This window comes from Alligator sinensis, unplaced genomic scaffold (genome assembly GCF_000455745.1).
Source record: "Alligator sinensis unplaced genomic scaffold, ASM45574v1 scaffold246_1, whole genome shotgun sequence".
In the NCBI taxonomy this organism is placed as follows: domain Eukaryota; kingdom Metazoa; phylum Chordata; order Crocodylia; family Alligatoridae; genus Alligator; species Alligator sinensis.
The window spans coordinates 1,295,909-1,315,488 of NW_005842367.1; the positions used below are offsets into that span (position 1 = coordinate 1,295,909).

The 19,580-nt window shown below is 45.8% G+C and overlaps 1 protein-coding gene across 3 annotated transcripts in view; it reads left to right on the top strand.

Annotated features, from left to right (window-relative positions):
• LOC102371494 (toll-like receptor 1) overlaps positions 1-5,180 on the top strand; it is a 16,590-nt gene extending 11,410 nt beyond the window's left edge. For 2 of the 3 annotated variants that reach the window (XM_006029235.2, XM_006029234.1), the window contains one exon: positions 3,083-5,180. In XM_006029235.2, coding sequence (XP_006029297.1) covers positions 3,147-5,105 — 1,959 coding nt within the window. In that variant the 5' untranslated portion in view covers positions 3,083-3,146 and the 3' untranslated portion in view covers positions 5,106-5,180. Of the gene's footprint in view, positions 1-1,632; positions 1,654-3,082 lie in introns of those variants that run through there. The other variant, XM_006029236.3, reaches the window with a different exon arrangement.
• The last annotated feature ends 14,400 nt before the right edge of the window (positions 5,181-19,580 follow it).

Here is a 19,580-nt window from a genome sequence, read left to right on the forward strand (position 1 = left end):
CCCCAGTTGCTTACCTGGGTATTCATTCTGCTTGTCGTTGGTCCAGGCTGGGCTGTTCTTGTGGGTGTCTCTTGGTTTATTGGTTCAAGGCTTCCTCCACCCTCATCTTCCCCATCCCCCGACGAGCCTAGTTTAAAGCCCACTGGAGGAGATCCGCCAACCTAGAAGAGAACACATGCTTACCTTTGGGGGAAAGGTGAAGCCCATCCCACCCGAGCATGTCTCTCGTCGTGATGTGTGGGTCGTTATCTAGGAAGCCGAAGCCTGCCTAGAGACGTCATTCCCGAAGCTGCCAGTTGGTCTCTCTGATGCAGGGTCTTATGTCGTCTTCCACGTCCACTCACTGGTAGGACAGAGGAGAATACCACCTGTACTATCTCCCTCAGCACGGCCCCCAGAGCATGGTAGCCCGTCATCAGGTGATCAGGGCTTCTCCTGGCCGCATCATTAGTACCCATATGGATTAGGACCATGGGGTAGTAATCGGTGGGCTGGATCACGGCCTGGATCATCTCTGTCATGTCCCGAATCTTTGCTCCGGGGAGGCAATAGACCTTGTGTGTTGAGGAGTCCTGACAACAGATGGGGCCCTCTGTACCTCTCAGGATGGAGTCACCTATGATGATCACTTGATGCTTCCTCCTCAGGGTCTGCTTGGCTCCTTTGGCCTGTTTGGAGCATGAAGAGAGTGGAGTTGCCTCCTCACTGGAGGTTTCCTCCTCTCCTTCCTTCTCCTGCAGTGTTGCCAGGGCCTCGTACCTGTTATCCAGCCGCACTGGAGGAACTGGTACTGCTTTGCTGCGAGCAGCCCTGGTTCTGGATGTGACCATCTGCCACTCAGCAGTGGAGGGCACCTCCCAGGGTGCTTCTTCCTTGTGTGCATGGTCCTGCAGGGAAAGGAAATAACCATCAATTTCATCCTCCGCCTCCCTAATTCCCCTCAGCCTGCTAACCTCCTCCTGGAGCTCCCTTACCTGCACCTCCAGGGCCCTAAAATGGGCGCCTGCAGGACAGGTGTGGGGGGCCCCCATTCCCTGCCCCCCCAAGCCCTGCTGGGCATCCCCCACAGGCCGGGGGGCAGAGGGACGCCAGCCCTCCCCCCCATGGGCTTTGTTTGGGGGGAGGCCTTAAACAAGCCATAGATTAACGTGCCTTGGATTATTATTATTTAGTTCTAGGAGAGGATATTTGGCTGTCAATCTAAAATGTGTTCAAAAGAAAATATTTAATTTATTTTTTAACAAATCCAGCAAAAAGATTAAATTGAGGATTAAGGAGTTCTATTAGGTTATTGCAAAGCATAAGAATGGCTGAGATGATCTAGTTGGAGATGGTCCTACTTTGAGGAGAGGGTTGGACTAGATGACTTCCTGAGGTCCCTTCCAACCCTCATTTTCTATGATTTTTGAAAATATCCACTTCAATAATATAATCATTTGAGGCAAAAGGTATATTAATGTTATATTTGGAAAAATATCAAAATGGGCAAAATCAAGTGTAATTTCATAAGAAGTCAGTAGATGGCACAAACAGATTTTGGGAGGTTTGCATATTGTTTAATGTTGTTATGTAAATTCATTGGGTTCCAGGAAGTTTTGCTTTCTGTCATTTCCCATAAACGTTTTCTGTTTATATGGGGACCAGGACTTCCTGGTAAGAAACTATATTTTGTATTACTTTATATTTATTTAAGTATACCCACGATTAGTTTAAAATGTTTCATATCATGAAACATATTCAGAAAATGAGCTGTGTTTTATATGTATTTTGTCAGCTAAAATTTATTATGTCATTCTGTGTTGATCTGTAAGAGATCTGTTGCCCTCCCCCTAGGAGTCCTGTCCTGGCTGCACCACCATGGAGAGGCACCCCGAGCCTGTCCAGGAGCAGTGGGGGGGCACAGCTCTGCTCCACCGCCCCCACTGCTGCTGGGTTGTTACTGGGTGCCTCACTGGGTGGGGAGGGCAGCTGGGCAGGGAACCCCAAGCCTGCATCCTGATCCCCCCAGCCCTAAGCAGCCCCTTGCAGGCTGGAACTTTGTCAGTCTGCAAGGGGAAACCAGCCAGCCTGCAAGGAAGAATCTCCCAGCGCCGGCTCCATGAGTATGGAGCCGGCGCTGGGAGAGAAGACTGTCCCAGTGTCATCTCTGCAACTGCAGAGTTGGCAGAGGAGAGAAGAAGCTCCCAGCACTGGTCCTACAACCATGAAGCTGGCACTGGAAAGAAGGATCTCTGAGCCCGGGCCCCGGAATCATGGTGCTTGGGCTAGGAGAGAAGGATCTGCCAGGCCCAGCCCTGTTGAGTTGGGGCTGGGAGCTCCTTGCTGCCAGGACAGGGGGACATTGTCCTTGCTGGGACTCCGGTGGTGGAGCCCGCCTCAGCAGCAGGGAACAATCTCCCTCCCCCTGCTGCCCAGTTAACCAGGAGCAAATGTGCTCGTTGTCAGGCATCTACACATGTGCTACTGTGCAATAAGTAATCAAGAGTCAAGTAAGTAATTGTCTATTTGCATTTGCAAGTGGCATAGTTACTGGCGATTAGAGCCAATTACTTCTCAGTAGGTGTCTGCATGTGTAGATGGTGAAACTTACTGTGCAGTAATTAGCTCTAATCTTCAGTAAAGTGTCTTATGTAGATACATCCAGTGAGGCTAAATGGCACTTTTCAGAAGAAAATCCAAAGACTTGGATGACTGTGGAAAACCTTCATTTGGCAAATCCCTTCAGTTCAAAGTTCAAGGGTAGAAAAATTTGCATTGTCCCTGCTCCTGTGGTAACAGTTCTGTTCATAAATAATAGCTTTCAATCTCCTGAGCTGTCAATCAGATACATTTTAGGATAAATGAATTCATTCTTTATAAAGTTAGTAGATTATAAAAAGTTGTAATTTTGATATTTTACCTGTAGCAGAGAATAAAGAGATATAAATTAATGTGCTGTGCTTCTCCTGAATACAATTAATTTCTACTAAGATCAGGGGAAGAGAAGGTCATTCAGCATTTGACAAAACTGGACCCTAGCACTTAAGTTGCTGTCTATGTAATCATTACTATGATGATGACCTAATGTGAATTATTTTTACAGGATTAGAAACCAAGATGCAGAGATAATAAAGAGCAGTGAGCATCTCTAAAGAACATAAGAAAACATGCCAGAAAATGGAAGACCTGTTGCAAACTTTTTTTTCTGTGGTTGTGTCCTTGCATTAACCCTCTGGAACAATATCAAGTTGTCAGAGGAAAATGAATTTACCAAAAATTATTCAAATAACTTAATAGAGGACTCTGAAGCCAAGAGCCTGCCACAGTCAGATGCAGAGAGTCTTCAGTTTAGAGCCCCAAACCCTCAAAATACCCAATCCAACTGGACGGTTATAGAAAATACTACAGAATGTTTAGGATTGTCAAATATTTCAAATAAAGGAATCGAAGATTTAAAACAACTATTGTCCAAATTCAATAAAAAATCAAGATTACAAAATCTAACACTGGAAAACATTGTGATAACCTGGAAAGACTTTATCACAATTCTTGAGATTGTATGGCAAACATCTGTTGAATATTTCAATATCCACAATATGGTACAGTTAAACGATATTGAAAAACAACATTTTAATTATGTTGATACCTCTCTAAAAGCATTGACAATAGACAAAGTTTCCATCATGGATTTATATTTTACCCAGACTGACCTATACTTGGTATTTTCAGAAATGAACATTCTAGCTTTGACAATATCCGATTCAAAACTGTTGCATATGCTTTGCCCTTCAACAATCAGTCCATTTCGGTACTTAAGCTTTGCAAACAATGATATAACTGACCTACTTTTCAAAGACTGCAAAACCTTAGTTCACCTGGAAACACTCATTTTAAGGAAGAACCAGTTTAGAGAACTTTCCAAGGTGAGCTCAATGACTAGAGAAATGATATCTTTGAAATATTTGGATATGAGTCAGAATCCACTGAAGTGTGATGAGGAACAGAAAAAGCACTGCAGCTGGACTGAAACTCTAGTCAAACTGAACTTGTCCTCAAACAAATTGACAGACTCAGTCTTCAAATGTTTGCCACTCTATGTCCAGATACTTGACCTGCAAAATAACCAAATCAGTACCATCCCCAAGGAGATTACTGAGCTGCAAGCTTTGAGCGAGTTGAATATTGCCTTTAATAGACTCACTGACCTGCCTGGGTGCAGGCATTTCAGTGCTCTGGAATTCCTGAATATAGAAATGAATCAAATTCTTACACCCTCTTCTGATTTCTTCCAGAGCTGTCAAAATATCAGAAGGCTAAAAGCAGGACTAAATCCATTCAAATGTTCTTGTGAATTACAAGACTTTATTAATATTGCAAAACAAAGCTCTTCAAGGCTGGGGGGCTGGCCAGAAATGTATGTATGTGAATATCCAGAAGGCTGGAAAGGAAACCAACTAAAGGATTTCCATTTGTCCAAAATAGCTTGCAATACAGCTCTCTTGCTTGTCACTGTTCTAATCATTACAGTGGTCCTTGTGGCTTTGGTGTCTTTTCTGTGCATCTATTTTGATGCCCCATGGTATTTGAAGATGATGTGGCAGTGGACACAAACAAAGCGACGGGTTTGGAACAGTCACCCTGATGAACTACCAAGCCATTTACAGTTTCATGCTTTCATTTCATACAGTGAACATGATTCTTTATGGGTGAAGAACGATCTGATACCAAATCTGGAGAGGGAAGAGGGGTCCATACAGCTATGTGTGCATGAGAGGAACTTCATTCCAGGCAAAAGCATTGTGGAGAACATCATTAACTGCATTGAGAAAAGCTACAAATCCATCTTTGTTCTGAGTCCCAATTTTGTGCAGAGTGAATGGTGCCATTATGAGCTTTACTTTGCCCACCACAAATTGTTTAGTGAGAGCTCAAACAGCTTGATCCTCATTTTACTGGACCCAATTCCTCAGTATATCATTCCTGCCCGGTATCACAAGCTGAAAGCACTTATGGCCAAGAGAACGTACTTGGAGTGGCCCAAGGAGAAAAGCAAACACAGACTCTTCTGGGCTAACCTTAGGGCAGCAATTAACTTTAATCTGCCGGTGTCTGTTGAAAGAAGTTAGGTAGAAATAGACTAAGAATTAGTTTACTAACACTTTTTTTTCTGATGAATAATAAATATCAGGATATGCAGAGTATATGTATGTATGTGAATATGTATGTTCCATTTATTACACTCAAACCCCTTAAAATGTTTCCACTCATTTATAATTTAAGTATCAATTGAAATAATTTGTTTATGATTTTACAATCTCAATATGCACTGAATACTAGGCCTGTGCAAAGCTTCAGTTGCTGATTCGATTTGGAGGGGATTTGGCCCGATTCAGCGCCCAAATCTCTGAATCCTAATCGAATTGGGAGACCAGTAAAAAGGTCTGAATCGATTTGAAGCTCTCTGAATTGATTCGTAAAAGATTTGGAGAGATTCGGAGATTTGAGCAGTCTCCGATTGCTGCCGCAGGGAACTGAACCCAGACTCTGTGCTGGTAAGTAGGGAGCTCGTGGGGGGAGGGCTGTAGGAGTGGAGAGGGGACCATGGGGGGAGCCCCACCAGGCCCCATCCCCTGCCTGCTCCCCTGAGCACCCCCCTGACCTCCGTCTGCTCTCCCAGCCCTGTCAATGGCTGCCCCGCCCGGCCCCAGCATCCCTGCTCTTAAAAAAAAAAAAGAAAAAGCCCCATACTCACTGGTTGCTGCACTGGCCATCGGGGCTTCTGGGGGCAGAGTCCCCCCATGCAGCATGGGGCAGTGGGGATCACTCCCACTGCCACCCCATGTGGCAGAAGCTGGTGAGTGCTGGGCTTTTTTTTTTTTTTTTTAAAGAGCCTGGAGGCTGGGACTGAGAGCGCGTGTGAGGGATAGGAGCTCATGGCAGAGCCCCCCATGCAGCATGGGGCAGTGGGGGGCTGGTGAGCGCGGGGCTTTTTTTAAAGAGCCGGGACACTGGGGCTGGGTGGGGCAGCCATTGATGGTGCTGGGGGAGTGGGTGGGGTGATGGGGCCTGTTTGATTCGGAGATTTGGCTGATTTGGCAGTGGCTGAGTCTCCAAATCTGATTTGGCCAAATCGATTTGGGACAGTGATTCAAATCATCGAATCAAATCACTGCCCCCTGAATTGACCAAATCTGAAGCAAATACTAGCTGCTTTGCACAGGCCTACTGAATAACCAAAGTACTGTCTTTACATGACCCTGAATATAAGACAACTCTCAACATAAGATGCCACCCCCCCCCATAATAAAGTTCTATATATGGAGAATTATAAATTTATTATAATTTTCTAGGTATAGAATTGATGCCCCCCTTGCCCTGTGCCCCTCCACCTTCTCCCTACAGCCCCCTTCCCACCCCCCTTACTGTCTGGCCCTATTCTCCCTGAGTACATAGAAGCAGGGACAAATTTGAAAACAGTGACTTTGAAATAAACAAATTGTAGTAATTGCTTGTAGTAATTTTCACATAGGCAACATACTATGGGTACCCATAGACTTTGTTCACCCAGAATTGATGCATTTTACCTTTTTTAAGCTGCTGCAAGTTTTAGCACAGGTATTCCATAAATACGCTTTTAAGCAGCAGCATTTTTGTACCTAGTGGCTGCATCTACACAAGATGATGACTGCGCAGTAGTTACTGCGTAGTCATTTAGCACTTGTGTAGCTGTGTGGTACTTGTGTATACACAAGTACTAAATGACTGCAGTAACCAGAGTTACTACGCAGTAGCACCTCTGAGCAGCTTTTTGGTAACGCTGACTGCGCAGTAGCTTGTTACTACAATGCCGTAGCATCACATTATGCTTCATGCCATGCGACATTACCGTGCAGTAGTAACAAGCTACTACATAGTCAGCATCTCATAAATGTGGCCATTTACAGACTTTTTTTTAAATTTCATGTCACAGGCCAAATGAGCCAAAACAGTTCCTCATTCTATTGACAAAGCAGAGCTTAGAGTGTGTTGCTATCACTAGCAAGTTTTCTGCCTCCCAGACTTTACAGCCTGGGGCTTCAGATACTCCCAAATCCATGGAAGGTATCCTAAGGGCGAGCCTCAAGCCCAGAGGCCTTGGGGTTCAGATGCCCCCTAATCTCACTTGCCCTTAGCCAAAAGGCCATAAGAGCAAGTTAGAGGAAGAGCCCAAGGGTAATCCTCCATCACCATAAACTGTATAGCCAAGAATCTCCTATTGGGGGGCTATAGTTGACTCTCACAGGGGTGCCCACAGTGTAATGGACAGATCTTTACCCTCAACTACACCAAGTCATTCATGGCTAGGAAGAAGGGGATCTCCCTTGCCAGGTAAATAAAGCCATCTGGGTTGAAACCATCATCACTAACCCTGCCAGGTTAGTGCAGACTACATACGATATTAGTCCAAAGCCAAAAGTCTAATGATTTTTACCATGTAGCTCCTTGGATTGAGCCCCAACAGAGTCAACAGCATTCAAACCAGGGGTGGGCAAAATACGGCCCACAGACCGGATCTGGCCCACTAGTTAAGAACCCCTAGGCTGGGGACCTTCTGGGCTAATGGGATTACCACAGGCATCTGTTTCTTTTGGTACCTAGTCTAGGATGCTAGCTGTGAATAATTCTGCTACAAAAGTGTAGAGTGCAAATCTCACATAAAGCCATTGAACTGGGAATGTCAGAGGATTTAGCTCACAATAGAGAAAACTATCTTACCTCCTGAAGCATCATTACCCAACATACGACAATGTGCATCGTAGCAGGCACCATGGATGAAATCTGGAGCTTAGTGAAACCAGTGGGAGTTTTACCACTGACTTCAATTGAGCAAGATTTCATTGTAGGCCATTAGGTTTTTGGTCAGGTTTAATTTTATGAACAGTGTAGGTTTATGTGTTAGTGATGTCTTTTGCAATGATTTTACCTCACACCCAGTAAGCTGAGAGGCTTGAAGGGTGGCATTGTTTTTGAATAGGTTGTTTCCTTTAGGTCAGGGCTGCTCCTGTCCTGCCCTACCCCACTGCAGCAAACCAAACTGTGCCAAATAAAACCAGTTTTCTCCCACTTCTTTGCAGAGGGTAAGAGTTTGAAGGAATGGACCCTGTGAGAGGGTCAAATTGATGAGATGTTGGTATAAACCTTTAGAATGCCAGCATTTCTAAGGGGCCATATGGACAAAACAGCTCGAACAAGGGAGGATTAAAGGAACTTAGAAATGGGGCTTTTTGATGAAGGCACAAACCAATGTTGAGGGAATTTGACTATAGGGGAGGGATTCTATTAATTGGACACAGATTCTATTGGAGACAAATCCATGAGCAGCAAGGGGGATGATTCTGCAAACCCAAGAGGACTTGTAACATGTCATGCTGAATGCCCCAGAGAAATAAGGAAACTGAAACAAAGAAGAATGCTTCATTGTTTTACCCCTGTCTGCCTATCTATTACTGTCTAAAGTAGAGCGGTTGTTTTAGAAACACCTTTTGCAAAGCCTGTGTCTGTCTGTGTCAAGGATCATATGTTCTGGGTGAGGCAAGTTGTAAATCAGCGTGTGCTGAAAGCTAGAGTCCTGTGAAAAGATGTGATTAGCTATTGAGCTATTTGGGGAGCTGTACTAGTCTCAGAGCCTAGACAACTGTATCACAGTCTCACCTGTCAGTGGAGGTGAAGAGCCACGAATCTCTTAATTAGTATTTAGAATTGATAAACCTCAAAAGGAGAGTGGTTATCTTCTGTCAAAATCATGGTGCTTTACCACTAAGCACTGGTCTACTGCCTGACCCCACTGTGTGCCTGCACTTACATACCCACAGGAAACTCAGGTAAGTTTCAACAACAACTGGACTATATTGTAAATGGTTAAACTGCAAAACAAACAATAGGACTTTAACAGATAGCAAACATATATACATGGAACAGGCCGACAATATAACACAAAGTTGTGTGAATAAAGACTAGAGCAAAAGTGACTGACTTGCTCACCATATGGTGCAAGCTCTTGCTTACTTAACACAGGTTGTCAGTACACTGGAGTCCTTCCTCCCTCTTCCCTTATGTGGAGTCATCCACTTTCCCTTCAGGGTACTAAGCACACCACAATACAGGAGTGGGTGATACCCTTATGTTACGCTTTTTCAGATGACTTTGCTTCTGATGGTCTCCAATTAAATTTCCAAGGCTGAAATTCAGTTAATATCCAAGGCTCCCTCCTCAGAGCTGTACTTCTAACAGCCAGGCTGACTCACTTCACAGATTCAAATCACCTCACACTGACAGTTACCCACATTCAACACACTAGAATTACACAATGGACCACTCACACACACCCATCTACAATTGTTTTCAAAAGAGCCCACTTTCCAATCCTTCTTCAAAGAGTCCACATTACATAAGTGCATGCTCCTTTAAACTTCTCTGGTCACACTACTCCTGTCAGTCACTCAACCGTCCATCATACCTCCATCCAATCTGATGTCAAGTTACCTCAGGTGAGTGAACATCTCACCACATACAACATTTGAAACAATTCACACCACAACTCAGTCCCCGTTGCTCATGCTCCATGCACAGAAAGTAGGTCATGATGTCACTTAAGTCATGGGTTCTAGACAGCTTCATGGGTTCTAGATAATTCCCACTCTTAGACCAATTGAGCGTGTGCAACACCTTTTATGTCACTTACGCAGACTTCTTAATGCAAATACTAACAGAGGGTCAAGGCCAGAGAGGACAAGGCCTCCAGAGGTTTGCTAGAAAGAAAATCTGCACCCTGAAAGTCTGTCCAGTAACCCAGGGCCAGAGGCAGTGTCAGGATTCTGATCAGACTGAGGAAACCTTGACACAGCAGACTGGTGAGAGCCTGGAGAAGGGAGCTGCACTAAGGCTATGACACATAGCAGGTGCAGTGTCTACACATGTGCCCAGGTCAGGAGTAAAATTTAGCTGGGAAGGAGCAGTTTAGGTCAGGGCTGCTCCTGTCCTGCCCTACCCCACTGCAGCAGCCAAGGGGAGTGCTAGGCTCAGGCTACAGCTGCCTGGGTGCCAATACCACTCCATAAAAGGCTGCCCTGTGCATTGGTCCCTGGCCACATGCTTCTGTGGCCCCAAGCAGCCTGCAGCCTGCTGACACAGCCCTCTAGGACACTGTCCTGGAACCGTGTCCCCAGCGCACCATGGAGGCACCTTGTCCTCCCCCACAGGGGTGGCCAGGGCATCATGTCCACAAGCTGCTTGCTGACCACTGCCTTTACCCTCCCCCTGCCCCCCACCCAACAGTAGGGTGCCTGGGTAGCTGCCCAAAGCCCCACAGTGTGACCTCAAGAACATACACACTACAGACAGCTTGCAAACCCCAACCTTTATTTCCCTCCACAATGCAATGACAGACCCCCTCCTTCCCAAACAACAGACCCCCCGCATGCACCACCAATAAAGCACCCTCATCCCCATGAAACTATTTACAGTGTCTCTTGACAATTGCCAGGGGGAGAACAGTGGGAAGGAGATGCCCATGGCACAGAGCCTGGAGGGAGATGCCCAGAACCCCAGCTCTGCCAACACCACCTCAGGTCCGGATACCGTGGTGAGGCTGATGGGCCAGCAGCTGGTCTGGGGCCTAGGATGGGCGCAGTCCAGCCAATTCAGCCCACTCCCCCATCTCCTTCATGGGGCCAGGGCTAGTAGGTCCTGTGTGGGAAGTCAGCCCTGCCATGGGCACCTCCCACTCAGGGGCCACATCGAGCCAGGGCAAGCAGTGAATGGCAGGCAAAGTTATGGGTCCAGGATCTGAAGCAGACATTGGGGGCCCTGCCTGGTGCCATGTCTACTGCAGGGCCTGAGGCAGGTCCACAGGCAGCTGCCAGGGACCAGGCAGGGCCAGGGATAGATATGAGGTCTGGATACTGGGTGTGGTGACAGACCCTGCCTCCGACATCCTGCAGTACTCACAGTGCCAAGCCTGACTCAGCAAGTCGCTCCTCACAGAGGATGACCAGCTGCTTGAGGAGAGCTGTTCCATCCTGGCTCTCGTGCTGACAGAGCTGATGTATGTGGAGTGCACCTGCAGAGGCTGGAGGCATCCTTGGGGCCCCCATTGCTGCAAGCTCCAGGTGGTTCTCCCCCATGTCTGGCAGCTGATTCTGCAGAGAAAGGACAGAGAGGCTCATTGTGAGGCTTCACAACATTTCAGACATAATATGCACTGTACAGAGAAGCTGTGCATTGACAGCCCTCAGTTCGAGGGTTGTGAATACACTGGCATCCAGGGACCATGCTAAATTGCCCAAGCTGCACCTTCCACGGGCAGCAGTTGGGCAAGCCTTTCCTACCCCCTTCCAGAAGGGGGTTCTGATTCAGCTTGATTCTGAAAGGAAGTGTCACTTCCAGCTGAACTGGCTGGACTGCGCCCATCCTAGGCCCCAGACCAGCTGCTGGCCCATCAGCCTCTTTCAGAATCAAGCAAGAGATGACATCCCTTGTGCTATGAATGGGCAGGGCTTGATCCTCCTTAACTTTGATCCTTAAGTAAAAATATTGATGCCAATGCAAAGTAGGGTAAAAAATGCTACTGCACAGAAGTCTCCACATATACTCCAGCTAATATTTTACATCAGCTTTGCTCATTGATGTCATTTTGAAAAACTGTGTAGAGAACCTAGATTTGTCTCACCCGTAACTATCAACTTCATTTAAAAACTGGCTCCAATATAAATTACATAGGGCTCTCTTTTTTGAATCTGTACATTTCATGGATTACTTTCTATTGTAAAAATAAATAAATAAATAAATAAATAAATAAATAAAAATAAAAATAAAATAAAAATGTTTTGCATTTCATAGAATCTCAAGGCACACTTAAGAACAATGAATCTAACCAGCTTTTAAAAGAAATTATGAATACATAAGTATGATATTCAGGATACTTAAACACAACATTATGCTACTGCTACTAAATATCTAATTTTTTTTTTTTTGGAGACAAGCTTGCTTACTGAATCATCTCATTAAAAACATACCAAACCCAAAAAACATATTTTACTTGGTTTCCTGCATGGTCTGACAAAAAGCCATACTTTTTGCAGTGACTAGTTCTAGTCACATATAAATATCTTGGATCCACTTGTGATATTAACGTATGTTTGTAGCTAATTTATTATATACACATATTTATTTACTAATAAGAGAAAACTACATTTACTTAGCTTTCCTCAAGGGACCACTTTCTGTACTGTAATTATGCAGCTAACCCTGGACTTGAAGATAGAAACTATTCAGGATCCAAAAAAAAAAAAAAAAAGTACAGTTGAGGGAGAAGAAGTACTGTGTATTGACATGCATTAACCCAGAGGGAATTTGACAGTTACATTATCAATGATGCAAGCACTAATGAAGAATTTAAAAGGAACTTATATTAGCAAGTTGTGTGTTTAGTGTTCATCTTGGCTGAGAGACTGAGTGCATACCACCTTGTTTACTTGAACCATCTATGGGACCCAGGAGAGAAGGTCGGCATTACATACCTAGACTTCCAAGAGGCTTTTGATCTCGTATTCCATGATATTCTTGTGGAATAATTGGAAGATTGTGGGCTTAACTCCTTAACAGTTCAGTGGGTGAAAAACTGGCTGCACAGTAGGACCCAGAGAGTTCTCATGAATGGATCTCTGTTGTCCTGGTGAGAAATGACCAGTGGTGTCCTTTAGGGGGCCATGGTTGGACCCGTGCTTTTCAACATAGTTATCAATTATTTGGATGAGAGGGGTGAAAAGCTTGCTGATGACACCAAGTTATGGAGGAGTGTGGTCATACCAGAAGATAGGTTGCAGATACAGGTGGACCTGGACAGTTGGGTGGACCAGAACCAGATGAGGTTAAACACTCAGAAGTGTAAGGTGTTTTATCTGGGGGCAAACAATCCCCAACATACCTACAGGTTCAGTGGCAACAATTTGACTTGCACGATGGCCGAAAGGGACCTAGGGATAATGATCGACCATCACGTGAACATGAGCTAGCAGCGCGATGCTGTGGCCAGCAGGGTAAACAACATGCTGGCATGCATTAACCATTGCATCTCATGGAAAACTAAGGAAGTGACACTCCCACTGTACTCCACACTGGTGAGATCGCAGGTGGAGTACTGCATCCAGTTCTGGGCGCTGCATTTCAACAAGGATGTGGAAAAAAGCTTAAGAGGGTCCAGAGAAGAGCCACCCATATGATCAGGGACCTGCAAGACAAGTCATACAAGGAGAGGTCGAGGGACCTAGGCCTCTTCAGCCTACAGAAGAGAATACTGAGAGGGAACTCGGTAGCAGCTTACTGCTACATCAGGAGAATACATCAAGAACTCGGTGAACAGCTGTTCACCAGGGTACCCCTGGGGAAGACCAGAAACAATGGATACAAACTCCTGGAAGGTCACTTCAGGCTCAATTCCAGGAAAAACTCCTTCACAGTCAGGATGTCCAGACTGTGGAATAAACTTCCTCCAGTGGTGGTGCAGTCACCTACCCTGGAAGCCTTCAAAAGGTGACTGGACAGTTACCTTGCTGGGGTCACTTGACCCCAGTTGTGTTTTCCTGCCTAGTGCAGGGGGACTGGACTCTATTATCTACATGGTCCCTTCCAGCCCGTAACAGTATGAATCTATGTGAACAAGTAACAGAGGGAAGAGCATGTCACTAACAGAGTATGGAAATAAATAGTGCAAAATTTGAAGGGAGTAACAAAAACAAAAACAAACAAACAAACAAAAACAACACAACAACCCCCCCCCCCCAATAAATATAGGCAAAACATGAGTTTTAAGAACGTTAAAGATGATAAAAAAGTAAAAACATTTTAGGGAAAATCTGGGTGTGTTGTTTAATGGAGAAGCTGGGCTATTAATAAAAAATACAAAGGAGGTAGAGCTGCTCATTGCCTCCTCTGCTTCATCCTTCACAAGAAAAAAAAAGCTGTATCCAGAAGACTAAGTTTAATAAAAACAAAGGAGGAAAAAGGATGACCCACCCTCAATACATGTCACCCCAGAGTCAGCCACCCATGTAGCATTGGTAAACAGGTTCTACAGAAAAGGAAAGTAATGTGGAAAACATCTCACCCCAGATGAGGTAGAGCAGCTGGAAATAGCACTCCAAAGTTGATAGCCAACCCCTCAGCCCAGGTGATCATTCTTAGCATGGAGATCAGTACTGGGAAATTTGCTATTTATGCCATTTGCTTAGCACTTAGAGGCTTGTCAGGAGTTGCTGCCACTGCAGTGTAGGCAAGCCCCAAGACAGCATAGTTATCACAGTCAAGGCCTTAATAGCTGCTCAGTGTTAGAAAAATCTAGAGAAGTGATAAGGGAGGGATGTTTGCTGACCTTGTGACTGAAGCTTAGAAGAGAGCCACAGCAGCTGAAGAATGGAGGGAAGTCCATCTGCAGCAATCTGAAGTGATGTCTTTACTAAAGCAGTAGTGTGTCCTGGCACAGATGCCCCTACCCTCCTGGAAATCCCCCACTCATTTATCCCCTCCTCCTCACATATTCCAAACCTACAAATGCAATGGTGAGGCCAAGGGAGCACCCAAACACAAAAGGAAGCCTGGAGAGAGAAAAGAACGTGCAGGAAAGACCACTAGTATGATGCACAAGTAAAATTGCTCTGCTGTAGGACATGGTGATGTTATGTTTCACAACCAGCATCTCATCCTGCAGTTCTTCAGTTTCCCATATATGAGGCCCATCCCTTGCCACTTCATCCCCAGGAGAAGGAGAATAATTTTGACTTCTCTGCCCATAACTAAACATTTTTGTAAGCCTTTGGCACATTCATAGTGCTGAATGCTCACACATGTTCTACTAAAGTTCACTTGCACTCCCCTGTTGAATCAATATATATTTGCTTAGAAAGAGCAATGGGTAGCAATGTATAGCAGATGTAAAAGTTAAACTCACAGCACCAAACTGGCTGCCACAGGGGTTGGCAGATGTTTGGAAAGCCAACGTGTAGCAAGGCTGTGCTCCAGGGGTGGCCATAATACCCCCTGGTTACCATGCCATCCTTGTCTGCTCCAGCTCTAGGGTACCCTCCCCTTTCTCATTTGCCTGATATGCCTTGATGTACTTATTTGATCAAAAGGGAGACTTCCTAATGAAGTTTAGAGTGATCTGCAGTTCCTCTGACAGTCATCAGGTCCCTCCCCATCCCACCAGTCTCAATCCTGGCCTCCTGATAAGTGGGCACTCTTGGCCAGTCCATGCCCCCAGGGCACTTGTAGCCTTAAGGGCTATTCACAGTCTCTGACCTCCTCTACAGTCATGCCCATCCCTTGCAGGTGTTACTGTACCATCACTCCCTTGTCAGGATCTCAGCCTTCTCAGCTTCCACCTCTTTTCTCCAGCTGGGTCTTTTAGCCTCGGCCTATTATGCTAGACCTGACTTCTGGGCTCCAGCTCTTGTTTCTATAGGTGTCCAAGGCAGGGTAGAAACAAGGCCAGGAGGCCCAGGGCAATGAGCCCACTTTGGCTCCCTCTGGACCCCCTGGCTCCTGCCTGGCTTTAGCCTGGACTAGGCTACAGTCTGTCTAGGCTATAGCTCATCTTTGGGCTCAAGCACACTCCATGTTCTGGACCTCCTTAGCCCATGGTAGGCTCAAGACACTCATTCTCTCAGGCACTACTGTGACCTCTGCACCACCCCTGGTAGTCCCAAACCATTGGTTTAAACTGTAACAAGAAGTAAGCACACTTATAAGCTTAATCTACTCTAGGTGGGAGCATCAGTATTAGTTCATTGCCTTGCAGCCAGGCTTCTTCTCCTTATCCTTGAAGGTATTATTCTGCAAAGAATTAGCCTCTTATAGATATTCCCCAAAGCAGCCCAGAAGTGAGCCAGGAAACCACCTGCATCTTATTTGGCCAGGCTAGCTTTCTGGCTCAGACTCTGGGTTTATAAACTGCCTAAGCCCTGCCCCTTCAGGTCAGGTGCCCCAGCCAGACACAGAGGTTTCTTTTTAGGGCCTGGTTTCCATGGCAGCTTGTGACTGCTGTTCTAGCAACACCCTTACTGTCTGACCTAGTCTCTGCCCAATAGTCTGGCAGCTAGTTCTGTAATGAGCAGTAATAGCTTCTTGCCCCAAACTGCAACTCATCCTAGGCAGAGTTCTCCTAACTGGCTGCAGGTGTACCCTTTCAGGCTAATGAGCATCTCCCCGCCTGTCTAGGCAACAGTGTTTCTTTGCTGCCTTGCAGCTAGCCCTTGCTCAATTGTCTGGGGTCTTTTGGCTATAGCATCTTTCCTTAAAAGTAACGGAGAGCCACAAGTTCTCTGTTATACAAGACCACACATTTTTCAGCACAAAGGGAAACTCTCTTAGAGGTGCTTTATGGTGGCAGCTGTGCAGTAAGCTCTGCACACATTTCTGGTAGAAATGCCTCCTTCCCCTCCACAGGTTGTAGCAGGCAAACTGAGTTATGCTAAGGCTTTTAGTCATAGTCCAGGCCTTCCCAGAACTAAGCAACAAAATTGAACAGAGCACCTTCTGTGACATTGGGAGCTGTGAGTGCTGTGTTTGAGCACTAGGTGAGCAAGGGACAACAGTTTCCCTATAAGGAATGTGGCTGACAGTACCGGGTGATTGGTATACCATGTAAGGAATGCTTGCCACAGAGCCAGGGGATTGGACAATTTGGGATGAGAAAAGTTACAGAAGAGATGGACAAACAAATGAACATGTGTGTTCTTTGTTGCCACCCTGGGGAGACAGGAGCAACCTTAAATTTCTTGTTTGAACAATGAGGAATCTGGAAACTAATATCCTACACACCCAGCAGAGGATCTGAGGCTGGTACCACTGAAGGTTGCTGCTGTAACATCTAAAGGAACCACTTGCCAGGTCATATTACATGGAAGAAAACTTTCATGGGTGATTGACTGGGGAGCGGTCCCCAGTGGCCAATCGCTGACCCCGGAAGCACTGGCAGCAAATCAGAAGTGCTGCTTGCAAAACCAAAAGTGTCACCGTCACTTCTCAGGGGGGGCACTGGCCGGCGCTCCCCACTCTCCGGCTGGCAAGAGCCAATTTCAGGGGGGGGCACATGCCCCCCCATGATCCCCTTACACGTCACCTATGAATACTTGTAATAAGCTTACGGGTTACTAAAAGTTCACTTGATACCAAATCAGACGAGGGGCCGTGTCAATCCTTGGGGGTCTCTGGCAATAAGAATCCTAGGGGCAACACAGGTGTCCTCTTTTCTGAAACTAGAAATATGGATCACCCCCTTCCCTGAAGGGAGCAGACTCACAGGATCTCTAGAGTGATGAATACAGAGGGTTGTTAGGCCTCTTTTACCTTACCAGCCTGCTGTTTGGTGGGCCAAAAAAGTGACTTTTCTCCAGGTATTGGCTTGCAGCCTAGCCCTGCCCACAGAGCAAATATACCAATAACCACATGACTCAGGAAGAAAGGTAATCAAAGTGTGTATTAAAATAAGTTCCAGAACATTAACAATAGTAACAGCAGCCAGAATCACAAAACCAGTGAGTATATACAGTATTTACAAAGATAAAAACAACAATACCTCCATGTCACTATTAGGTGGTGACCTTGAGCTCCAAGGCCTAGTGTAGAGGAGAGCCGGTTGCTGCAGCCTTTGTCACTCTCTGAGGCTTTTATGCTTTTTCCCATCACACTGAGTACTAAGCCCAGCAGTAGCTCACACAAGCACCCTATTCTCTTGGTGAGAGACTGCCCCACACACCCAGTCAAGATTCCAGTTGTACTTTCTTGCACATACACCACATTTCAGTCATGTGCAATCGCACACAAATTCAGTCGCACAGTCCCAGTCACTCCCAACATCCAATTGCACACTGAGGTGGTGGCTCTCACAGGTTTTATGCTGACTATGTCACACCACCTGTCAATCATATCTCTCAACCAATTGTCACTCAAATTGCTCTATTATTCACTTGTCCATCATATCTGGACAACTCATAACTGATCTCACCACATTCATAATTACTGGGATTATATCATTGTGGTAAACTGAGCATTCTTCAAGCATCTTAACGCATGTATCTGGGTCATGAGATTACGGAGGGTAGAAGTTCAGGTTTTATGGAATCTTCAGGCCCTCTAGTCATGCCCGCATGTGTATTAGCTGTTATGATGGAGATTATTTCCACAGGCCAGCATCTGGGGTCTACATCCCCCCCCACAGGTGTCCTCCTTTTTTGGAAACTGGAAATATGGTAACCCTAGCTATGGTTCAAATTCTGTAGCACTGTATTGTGTTGTTTGGCTAAGTGCAAATGTTATCCTGTTCTTAGTGAAGCTACTCCAGGGAAATGTTCAGAAGAATTACACCTCTTTTTCCTTATTCTCACAGCACAGCTAACCTTAGCCTCCGAGCCCAATATTTTAGGTTAAAAACACTCTCAATTCTCACTGAAGTCTATACAGTTTCTCTAAATTGTGTCTCAGTCATAATCTGCTTCAAAGGGAGTTGCAGGTGTTTGTAGAATCATGCATATAATGTGGAGGAACTTAACACGGGGAAGGGATGGAAGAATGTACCAGAAAGTCAGTCTTTGGGTGCATCTACATGTGAAATGAATGTAAAGTACTAGAATTTATTGATTCTGGGCATTGACGATGCCTAGGGGGTGCATGCAGGTGCACATACACCCCCTGAGATCGGCTGTGCACCCCCTGAAAGCGCCAGTGTCAAAACTAAAAGTGCCAGCGGAAGTGTACTTCTGGTTTCGCTGCTTTCTCAGTGATCAGCTGCGGGGAGACCCCTCCCACCCCCTGGTCGGTGATCAGTGGCTGGGGGACCCCCTCCCCATCAGTGATCTGGTGCCCCCCCACAGACTCGGGAGGCACCAGTTGCCCATGATCACCGGGCACTGTGTCTTCATGTGCACCTGGGACTGCAGCACATAGAGCTGGGTCAGAGCAGCCCCAGGTGGCAGGGAGGCCTGGAGGGTCAGCCTGCCAGCCTGGGGCTGCTCTAACCGAGCTCAACATGCTGCATAGGGGCTGGATGGGGTATGAACGTGCTACAGTGCAGGGCTAGCCAGCAGGCTGCCCCTGCACTGAAAAACCTTCATGCCCCAGTCAGCCCTGTCAGCATCTACGTGTGTGTTGCTGGACATTAAAGAATGCCAATGAAGGATAGTACTTGTATTTACAAGTACTAACCTATGGCCTAGTTAATTCGTTTCTGTGGCCTAATAGGATAGCCTGTGTAGATGTTGAGACTTATGGCAGAGCTAATGAGGCAGCTCTGCAGGAAATGTGTCTTGTAGATGTGCCTTGTGTGCATATTGCTACCTAGAATTGCAGAACCACTGTAAATAAAGAGGCAGGTCTTCTTTCATATTAATATAAAGTCGCTTTCATATTATTATCTATCACACAGTACATGAAGCAGCTCAGGAGCACTGATCCCTGAACGAGATTTTGTATCTTTCATTTTCAGATTTTTCATTGCTTCCTGTTTTTTGTGTATATAAATGAGAAAGCCATTTGGTAAATCAGAAGCAACCGTGAACTTGATTCAGAAT